An 11154-nucleotide genomic window follows, 5' to 3' on the forward strand; every position below is an offset into this window, starting at 1 on the left:
TCTCGGCAGAAAATACATTCGAACCTCAAACCTATGAAGAAGCAATTGGATAGGAAGGATGCAAGCATGTCATACATGAAGAAATAGATTCAATAACAAAAAATTGTACTTGGTAGATTATAAACTTATCTGAAGGAAAACGTGCTATTACTTCAAAATAGATTTTCAAGATCAAAAAAATAAATAGAGGCAAACCATTGGTTGGTTGCTAATAAATAAACTAAAAGCTAGATTGGTTGTTAGAGGATTTGAGCAAATATTAGGAGTTGACTATTTTGACACATATGTTTGTGTGGTTTGCTAGAGCACAATCAAATCCATCATAGCACTTACAATCCAATAGAACTAGAGCCTACAACAATTAGATGTAAAAACAACTTTTCTAAATAGTATTCTAGATAAAGAAGTCTATATTCATATATCACTAGGATTTCAAACATCATCACAAAAAGAAAAGGTAAGCAAATTTATTTGAGCTCTATATGAACTTAAACAAATATCTAGAATATGATATTCACACATAGATGCTTATCTCATAAACAAAGGATTTGCTAAAAGTTTAGCTAATTATAATATATATTACTCAATTAATGACAACTAATACACTCATATTACTATCTATAAATGACCTTATAGTTATTGGGGACAACTCAATGGCAATTCAACATCTCATATCACAACTATTAGATACTTTCAAGATGATAAAATTGAAAAAAGCTACAATCTACTTGGGAGCACAAAAACAAGGAAATGCTTATGAGATTTTGTTACATGAAGAAACTTATGTGAACAAGCTTCTATGTAAATTTGATATGGCTCATTGCAATCTAGCTAGAACCCCCAAGAGCTCAAATATTCAATTTCAAGCCAATATGAATCAAAAATTAGTTAATAGACATATGTTGTTGTATGATAACACAAATATATGGTAATAAATAAAAATATGGATGTTATTATAGAAGAGCCTAGTAGAAAGATATAATGAAAAAATAAGGATAAATGATAAGAAGATGGTAAAAACTTTAGTTTTAATATTGCATTTTTATAGAAGAGACTTCTATTTACTTTGTAAGGACATAAATGAACCAAATCAAAGTAAATGAGATAAATGTTTGATATAGACATTTTTAAGAGAGGATTAAGAATACATTTTAGTAAAGATTATCTCAAAATATGAAGAATTGGTATTTAAAGAGGACCAATTATGAATCAAGATTGAAATCAAATTCCAAGGAAAAAAAAAAAAAAAGAAAAAAAAAAAAACATATCTGTTGCAATTTCAAGGTTCTTTGGTTGATTGAAGAGAGGGATTTGAAAGAAAACTTGTAAAAGGATTTTTGAGACTTGATTTTATGTGATTTGAAGATATATTGAGATTTTGAGAGCTTTTCAAAGTGATGTATATTCAATAAGTTTGGATTTTAAGAAATAAAAAGAGATTCACAAATTTGATGATTTTTTGAGTATTGTAGTATATTTACAAGTAAAATTTTTTCAATATATCACTATGCTTGTTATAAAATTATTTTTATAAATTTAATGTCAATCAAGTAGTTAAATTAAAGATTATTAGAATTTTTATAGGTTATAGTTTAAAATAATTGAAATTTAGGGTAAGTGAGGATTTTTGCAATCTTGCAACATTTTCTTATTTGATTGAAGCAAAAAATTAGTAAAATCAATTTAGACTTAGTTACCTATCTACTAGTCAATTTTTAAATCATTTGAATAATTCAATAAAGAAAAATTGTTGTTGGAAGATCAAAATTCAAGTTGGAAAAGAAAGGCGGCCAACATCCAAGAGGATTTGAGAGCTTTTCTTTTCATTGGTGAGTTTGATTCTTTTCAAATTTTGTGTATTTATTAATTGCTTGTAAATTGAGATGTGAATAAAAGTTTAGTTAAGATCAATGATTTGATTAATATTTATTGAGGTTTTAAAATAATTATGGTTATTGATTAAGATTTACTTAAGATTTTCTTAGGATTTGATTAGGATTTGGTTAGGATTTATTTAGGATTTACTTATGGTTTTTATTTTAAATATTTCTTTAAGATTTTCTATCATTTCTTTAAAATTTTCTATTTTTAATATTTTAAAAGGATTTTGTGTCATTTCTTTTAAAGTTTTTATTTTTAGTATTTTAAAAGATTTTTATTATTTCTTTAAGGTTTTTATTTTTGTATTTCTCTAGGATTTTTTATTAATTTTTTTTAAAATTAATTTATAAATTTTTATGTTTCTTTTGTAACTTCTTTTAAATTTCTTTTGGATTGGTTAAAGCTTATTTAAGATTATTAAAGATTACTTAGAATTTATTTAAGACTCTATTAAACTTGGTAGAATTTTTGTTGTTGCATTTCTACTTATCTTCTATAGCTAGGTACTTGGTGCGTTCTCAAATAAGAATGCATGTAATATGACAATATATAAATCACTTATATGAGGTTTGTTATATGTAGCAATAATTTCATAACTTAATATAAGTTTTGCATTAAATATACTAAGCAGAAATAAGCAGCAACCATAAGAAGAGAACTTAAAAATTACAAAAAATATTCTCGAATATCTAAGAAAGACAAACATCAATGAAATATTTTTTTTTTCATACAAAAATCAACGCATATTAGTTAACTATGCAAATATTGACTATGGAAGGAATCTAGGCACACGAAGACCAATTTCAAGACTCATTTATAAAATCAAAAGTGCACTTGTAGAGTGGTCTAATAAACAACAACCGTCTATAGCTTTAAGCACAACAAAAGTCAAATGTCGAGTTTTCTTAAAAGCCACGAAAGATGCTATATACTTGCAAAGATTACTATAAGAATTACACTTCTATAGTATTGATCCTTCGTTAATACTCAATGACAATCAAATCTATATTAAATTTATAAATAATCTAATTTTATATTTTAGAACTAAGCATATAGAAGTTCAGTTTCATTTCATCTAAGAAAAGAGTATGGTAGAGGATATAATTATCAATTACGTACCTACATCCAAATAACAATCTAATATCATGACTAAATCCTTAGAAAATTTTATCTATTGCTGTCTCCACAAAGCAATAGGAATTCTACCAAATTAGTTGTAGAATAACCTTCTATATGTAAGTTATTTCTCAAATAGAGTTTGGCTAATTTCCAATTTGTAAATTGCTTGAACTTTGCACCCTCAAAACCTTCTATCTACAATCTACTTTTGTCCCAAAATTGATAAATTCCAAGACAAACACTTATCCAAACTGCATAAAATCTTCTTAACCCTACTCTATTAGAAGAACTTCTTGTTCAATGTTGTATAAAAACAAAGGAAGCAGCTCTTGTAACCTTAAGTTTCAATACAAACAAAGGCAAACATTCTGTCAACTCTACAATGACAAAAAAATTAAATTAAATTAAATACATCTGATGGAGTGCCAATGCAAACAATTGAAACCTTAGGTAAAACAATTCCCACCAAGAACAACATCAACTTAAAAATTACTCACAATAATTCAACAAGTTCAAGAAGAAATAATTAAAGCAGAACCTTCTAATATTCATATTGTCAAGGTCCTGCTGAAGATGATCCATCACTAGCAAGTTACAAAGGCCTTGCAGAGCAAGAGGGAGTGTTGAAATAGACACTACACAAACACCCTCAATCACAACAATAGTGACATCACAACAAATACATCATTGTTAAGATTGCCACAAACTCAATGGATAAACAGACCAGAAAATCGGAGGCATTGGCAGTGACCCTTGACGCTTCGAAGTAGTGCAAATTTACTCAATAAAGCATGAAAGTTTATCTTTTTAACAGAAACAACCCTGTTAAGCATCAACTCTTTATCGAAAGAGCTCAGGATAAGGGCTTTGTTTGCTAATTCTTCTTCCTTTGCACTCACATCTGTTTGCAACTACATAACCTTGACTTTCAATGGTTGCATGTCCAACACGAGTTTGCAAGTTCTCCAATTCCTCCTCCATATGATTTATCGCTGCGCCTTTGAGTGCAAGCTGCTCCTTAATAAGAGTTTCCGCTGAGCTCAATTCCTTCAGCTCTTCGCACTTTCTCTGAACTTCTCCCTCAAGCTCACGAGTTCTGGAATTTGTTTCGATAATCTCCTGTTTGAAGTCAGTTTCCTCAGCAGCATGCTCTTGCGGGAGTCTGATGTCAAACTCAAGCCCATGCAAAAGCTATCCTTTGAGCTGAAGGTCTGATTGTAGGTGTTCCACACTCTCATCCAGTTGACTAATTGTTTACGCATCAAGTGCAATATGACACTCGCTTTTTGAAACCTCTTTTTCCAGGTCTAAAAGCTCCGCCTGAAGCTGATCTTCCACAAAATTGGATTCATACAGTAACTCTTGACTCTGTTGATGAGAGGTTGAGAGCAAGATCAGCTGATGTTACTTGAGTTCCAACTCCCACGACAACCTTTCCGACATGCTTTGAAAGTGTCCAGATTAGGTATTTAGAGTTGAGCAGGTTGATTGCATCATGTCGGAAAGAAGTTCCACCTCAAAGGACTTGAGCTCCAATAGATCTTGAAGCTTCTGAAGTTCTGCAGTGCGATGGCGACCTCATCTTGCAAACCTGCGTTGTACCCTCGACCTTATTCTTACGCTATAATCTCACGTTTAGGTTAAAATTTCATAATGGAAACAAAATTGGTGACTTGGTTAATAGTTGTAGACATGGACTGGTGGCCAACTCTTTTGCGGCCACACACACGACGTCATTGGAGCAATAATCCACGACCAACTAGCTCATGGATATTTTGATCTTCACCGAACTGGAAAGGAGCCGAGGTTGTTAATCGAAGGAGTGGGACCTGTCTACCAAGATTTGCGATCCCCAGCGGCTCCAGAGGATACTGTACTTTGCACAGACCCTTCTGTTTTGAAGACAACCTCGCTGAATAAGTCATTAACACACTCTACTTGCGAAGAGGGGAAACGTCTACATACACAGTAAAAAATTCTTGATTGGTTCTCAAAATAAGCTATAACAAAAACTAATCATAATATATTCCGCATGCAATAAACTTGTTGTCAAAGGTTAACAAGCCCATTCAATTTCAATATTTGAATCTGATGAATTCATGATTTTGTCCTCGTATTTCTCCATGATTCATGTTTGCAGTGATAAAAAAATGAATAGCCTCACAATGGTGCTTGAACATAACACTTATTTGGAGATTGTCATTCATTTTGCAGAGTTGAAATTGTACATCTAAGACTGATGTTTACAGGACCTCTTACTTATAAACTACGCATCAACAATTGTTTTTGCTAACCTAACCAATTTATTTCATAGAAAATTCAACTACTTTTCAAAAATTCACTCTTAGCAATTTGAAGTTTGTAATTTGCAGAAACAGAAGTTAATCAACAAGAAGAAACATTTAAAAGTACATGTTCCTGACATTTGTTGCTCATATTATCAGCTAACCTATCATCAATTAGACATGGAGTAAGAATCATCATGTTTCATTCTTCAGTGTGCCACAAATGAGTACAAGGGACACAGCTGCACACTTAGTTTTTTATTTTAATATTTTCAATGTGTCAAAAATCACAGTTAGAATATAAGGTTTCATAAAAATATAACATGCACCAAGTAAACTCCATTCCTCTGTGTTTGAAGCAAGCTGAATGAAACAAACAGATCTTTAACAATGACAAATGGTATTCCAATAGATTCATTATTGTTGGTTACGAACTGTACCACTAAAATTACATACACACATTCATGTATTCTAACAGCTGATTGGAAAATTTCCACAGAAATATTTGTATGAAAGATTTGCATCTGTATTTCAGTCCGATGCAGAATAGTGATACTCCATACGGTTTCTTTGTTTCTTTATTGCTTCATTGTCAAAACTCTATTGGAATTATTTTATGGGTAATGGTAGCAATTATAATTGGCTCCAAATATATGCACTCAAATTTCTCCCTTTAGTATTTCTAAACTGCCTCTGTCATATTTCTTGTTCATTTCATTCTATGTTTTATGTAGTTTAGTGACAACTACAGTGCGGATGCACTGGTCAAAAGATCCACAAACAGCTAATCCAGCCTTGTCAGGACTCCAATCAAAGCAGCAAATGGGTTGTGGAGCCAACTTTGCATTGTTCAGTAGTTCTACTTTGCCCACAACACCATATTCACAGTTGTCACCGTCTTTTTTGGTCCGTTGGTCGGGATAGTGATATTTGTACAGAGAAATAGAACCATCACCGCCAAGTGTAACAAAAAGCTCACGGTTCTGGGGGAGGTGCTTGACCCCCCACACGGTTGTGCCATGCTTCAGCTTTTCTTCAAGGCTTGAATAGCCTTTTGCTTCATGATGTGTGCGTAGATCATAGAGATGAAGTTTTGATTCCAATGTGGTGCATACAAACTTATTCATTTTGATGTCCTTTCGGTCAAAATCTATTCCACAGACACCATTGTTGAGGGTTGTCTCCCATCGAACCTTGCCCATGCGGAGATCAAACATTTTGACGTCTCCATTGTCGTAGCCTGCCAACACACACCGCTCCTCATCGTTGTAGGAGTTTCCAAATGCCACACACCAACAATCTCTAGGTGTTCCTTCTGCACCAACTTTCTCAGTAGTTTTCTTCATGGGTTCAAAACTCACAACAGGATCACATTTGCTCCGTTGGTCCCAAATGCGGACGCGACCATCTCGTCCTCCGGTCACAATTTCTGGAGCACCATTTCCAATATTCAATCCGCCACATCCATCCATACAATTGATGATAGTGTCATGGGCTTGTACGTGCCATACGGGCATGCTCATCCGTTCCAAGTCCCACACAAACAATGTTCCTTTGAAATCCCCCGTGCAAAGATGCCTTTCTGTTAAATCAGATGCTCCAAACGTCCCACACTTGAAAATGTGATGCTTTTCACATTGCTTTATTTTCTTGAGTTTTGGTCCTTCAAGTTCATAAATTTGCATGACTCCAGAACCTCGTGCACTTCCTCCCAACACCACAAACCGTGCACTACATGGCACCCATAATGTTTCATATACAGTGATATTTAATGATTCAAGCACATGTTGCAAAATTTGAGGCCTATTCTTTGCATCCATTGATGAGCTTATTGCATTTCATATGCAGAGTGTATTATTCACAACTCTGTTGTCTTGTTTAAACATTTGCCATTGATGTTGGATACAACAGCCAAAGAAAGAGATTTATAGCAGTAAGATTTGCTGTATTGAGTTGCTGTTTGGTTGTAATGAATGCAATTATATTACCAGACTTTGAAACAAGAACAATACTCTATGTTTTTTTATTACATGTACTGGTTTTGACATTATCCAGTTTTCTTCTTTCTTCTTTTATTTATTGGTTTCAATACTGCAACCAAATAAGTAATAGATAGATGATGCAAGATAAAAGAAAATGTGTAACAAGCATATTTTACTAAGTATGAATATAACAGTCAAGTTTTCAAGACTTCATGTGTAAATTACAACACAACATACATCAACATCTCTGCTATTTTATCATTATAATCAATGATACTTGAAACCTGTATAGTTTTAATTTGTAATAATTACCGAAATCTCATTCCACACAATTAAGTTTTGAACATTCTCTACCCTATATATGCCATCTGAAAGTCAGTTGTAAACTCATCCATCAAGTATAATAACAGCTTTATATGTATATATATGTTCATATTTTTTAAAATTACATAAAACTCAAAATATAATTTTTTTCATTGTGAGTTGAAACATTTGGAATCCTTGCAAACATAAAATAAAATAAAATAAAATGATTTCAAAGCTTTTAAGACAGTTAGCACGTGTGCTAAATCAATTTTTTTCTGTTTTTTCTAAAACCATTTTATATTATCTTTTATCATGTATGAGTGTATAATTTTAGATGTTTCAGTGATGTGTATATGTATGTGCATATATATATATATATATATATATATTATTAAATATTTAAACATTCAAGATGGGCATGAAATTTAGAGTAAAGTTTTTATTTGATGAGATTTGTAGATGTTACATTTCAAAATATGTCTATTTATTATTTACATAATGCAAACATTGTGCTCTGAATCTTTTCTTTCACAACTCATCAAATCACTTCACACACCAATACAAAATGATATTTTGGCCTTATGAATATTTATTTGACTCAATGTTCATAAGGATAAGAATGAAATATTTCATATCACAATGATAAAAGTTTTATCATAACCTGTAATAGTTATATTCTATGAATTTCTGCAAAATAATGTTGAAATTTCACACACTCTTCTCTCTTTTTGTCAAATTTTGAATCTTTGGCACATCTACTGTTGCTCAGTAAGTATATCTTTGATGTTTTGTGAAATCCATTGATGGGCGTAATCAACACTAAATATGCATTCCTTAAGTCTTATGTTCACTCTACTCAGTTGTGAGAATGTTTGTTCTTTTCAGTGGGTTTAATATGCCATAGAATCAAATTTCCAAGAAGGAACTTTAATATTTAACATGTATACCTTGATTTTCGTAAATTATTTGAATTGTGGATAAAACAACGTGAATTCTGTTTTCTAAGCAAAAAGTAGGTGGATTTATGGAATGTTTATCAATCATGCACATCTGGAAAATATGAAATTATTTTTTGGTTTTTAAAAGGGTTTTTTGAGTTTTCCAGATACCATATTTTTGTTTGTACTTATGCTAAGTAAAGTGATGCAATATAACTGATTGACTTTCAGTTTGTAATCATAAGTTGTTCTTCAATGTTACCAATTATAACTATACATGTACAGACGTTGAACTATGATCCATAAAGTCAAGTCAAGTCATAAGTTTAACAATTCAACCTCAATACCAAGTTTATAACATGTTGGAAGGAAATAGGTTAAAATCATTTTGATTTTGTTTAGAACTAACTTTTGGATTCCAACAACACAAATGTTTCTGAAAATATTATAATGTTTGATTTCTGGTAGTTCATTTAGTTTTTAAAATATGTATGTATATATATATATATATATATATATAGTATTTTAACAAAGAATATTATTTTATATTGAGAAATGAAGTGTTGCACACTTTAAGAGATTTATTGTTTATCATTATTAAAGATATAATATTTTAATATTGAATCATAGTATACCATACATGTACACGATTATAGATTGAGACTTCATGAAAAAACTTAGAAGTGTGATAAAAATATTAAAAAGACAAAAACTGATAAAACAGATTGCTATAAATGAGAAAATAATAAAATTCTATAGGAATAAGTCCATTAACCTTGCAAAGTATGTTTTATAAAACTTCATTTCTCAATTGTCTTCTGCATTTCCTTTGTTTCCACAGTGTGGTTGCATTTGCAAATTTTATTTTCTTGCCTTCTCCACTATTGGAATGGTTGAGATCCTAAATGTATTGTAGCAAAGAATAAAGTGGTACAATGTCCACAAAATTTGAGTGTAGGACCTACAAATAAGACTCAAGTTTTTCTATTTTTGGAAATGAAATTGTTATAATTTACAAATATAATTTTTTATTATGATCTAAAAAAACATCAAAGAATAATTTGAGTATGTCCAAAATCTTCATAATAGATCCTTAGAAGATATATAATGCATAAATTATTATTTTTAGTATTTTTAAAAACAATAAAGTTATTTTTGTTTTTTGTTTTAATGAGAATCTGTAGAATAATACTCTGAAACAAAACAGATTCACTAACTTCAAATATAAAATTAATAAAAGTTCTACCAAGACTTGCAACATATATGTTTACATGTGTTTCAATATAAATATAAATATAAATATGTATATATGTATATATAAAAATAATTATTTTGCAAAATCGTCATAAACCACCTCAACCTTCAAAACTTGTTTGGATTATTTTTACAATTAGAATTTATATGTATATAGATACTATAATAAATTAAAATTTTATAAATAAGAATAAATCAAATATTAATTAAGAGCAAAAAATAAATACGCCAAAAAATTAAATAGATTCAAGTACAAGTCTAAAACAAAAAATACACAAAAAATAAAAGTAATATTTAAATAAAACGGTTAAATAATCCAGATGTAGTTTAGCCACTACATATAATTGAGTTGTCTTAATTAATTTACTATATTCTATGTATGCATTCATTTAAATTATTACTTTTAGATTAATTCATTAAAAGATAATCTATTTTTAAAGAAGAAAAAACAAAGACATTCAAAAGATAGAAAAGAAAATTTTGGAAATTAATTTATTCTTTTTATTTATAATATTTGGTCTCTTTTTTATTGTTATTTTATCTTTTAAGAAAATCATAAACAAAAAATTTATACAAAAATATTAATCAATTTTGCCATGAAGTGCTTAAATTATTCTTATTTTGTATCTCTTCTATCTTTTTAGGTTAAATTTTGTCATTCACATAAAATAAGATTTATGTTTGAAACAATTGTTTCTACATTTGATACTATTTTTTTCATAAAATAAAACTATTTATTTAATAAAATATAAATTATAGATATTATAAGCTACAAATAAAGTAAAAAAAAATGTTACATATATAAAGTTGCATGTAAATATCTAAATAGCCACATTTTATCACTGTATTTAATCTAATATAAAAACAAAATGAGTTATTTTGATAGTGTTCAATGATTTTTTCATATATAAGAATTGAAATAGTAGTGATATATTGTATTAAAAGCCAAATAAATATAAAAAAATCAATCATTAGAATTAGATAAAATAACATAAAATAAAATAAAATACTATTTGATAAATTTATAATTTAGTACCAAAAAAATTAAAAGAATAAAAGATATTAGATCATAGATCTAAATTTACTTAGTTCATCCTAACAAAATTACTATATATATATATATATATATATAGTGAATTCTACTAATATCTCTTAATTAATGGAACTATTAAAAATATAGGTTTTGATTATTTAAATATAAAAATATAAGTATTAGAGAGTTTTTTTGATGATTTAAGTATTCATTAGAATTTTAAAATGTTTATAAGGTACAAGAGTCTTATTAAAGAAAAAGTTATAAAAATAGAATCTTAGTAACTCTTGGAAGTAATTATATTAATTGATTTAATATTTTTACTTATTATTGAGTATTAAGGATTAGTATTAAAA

General features: G+C 29.3%; 1 protein-coding gene across 1 annotated transcript; it reads right to left on the bottom strand.

The window, feature by feature from the left end:
* Positions 1–5666: 5666 nt before the first annotated feature.
* On the bottom strand, positions 5667–7938 carry LOC149988316 (dynein axonemal assembly factor 10-like). The gene has a single exon (XM_090253930.1). The coding sequence runs from the start codon at positions 7103–7105 to the stop codon at positions 6005–6007; it is 1101 nt and encodes a 366-aa protein (XP_090110056.1). The 5' UTR covers positions 7106–7938; the 3' UTR covers positions 5667–6004.
* Positions 7939–11154: the final 3216 nt, after the last annotated feature.

The sequence above is a fragment of the Physcomitrium patens genome, chromosome 10 (genome assembly GCF_059467195.1).
Source record: "Physcomitrium patens ecotype Gransden chromosome 10, ASM5946719v1, whole genome shotgun sequence".
NCBI lineage: Eukaryota > Viridiplantae > Streptophyta > Bryopsida > Funariales > Funariaceae > Physcomitrium > Physcomitrium patens.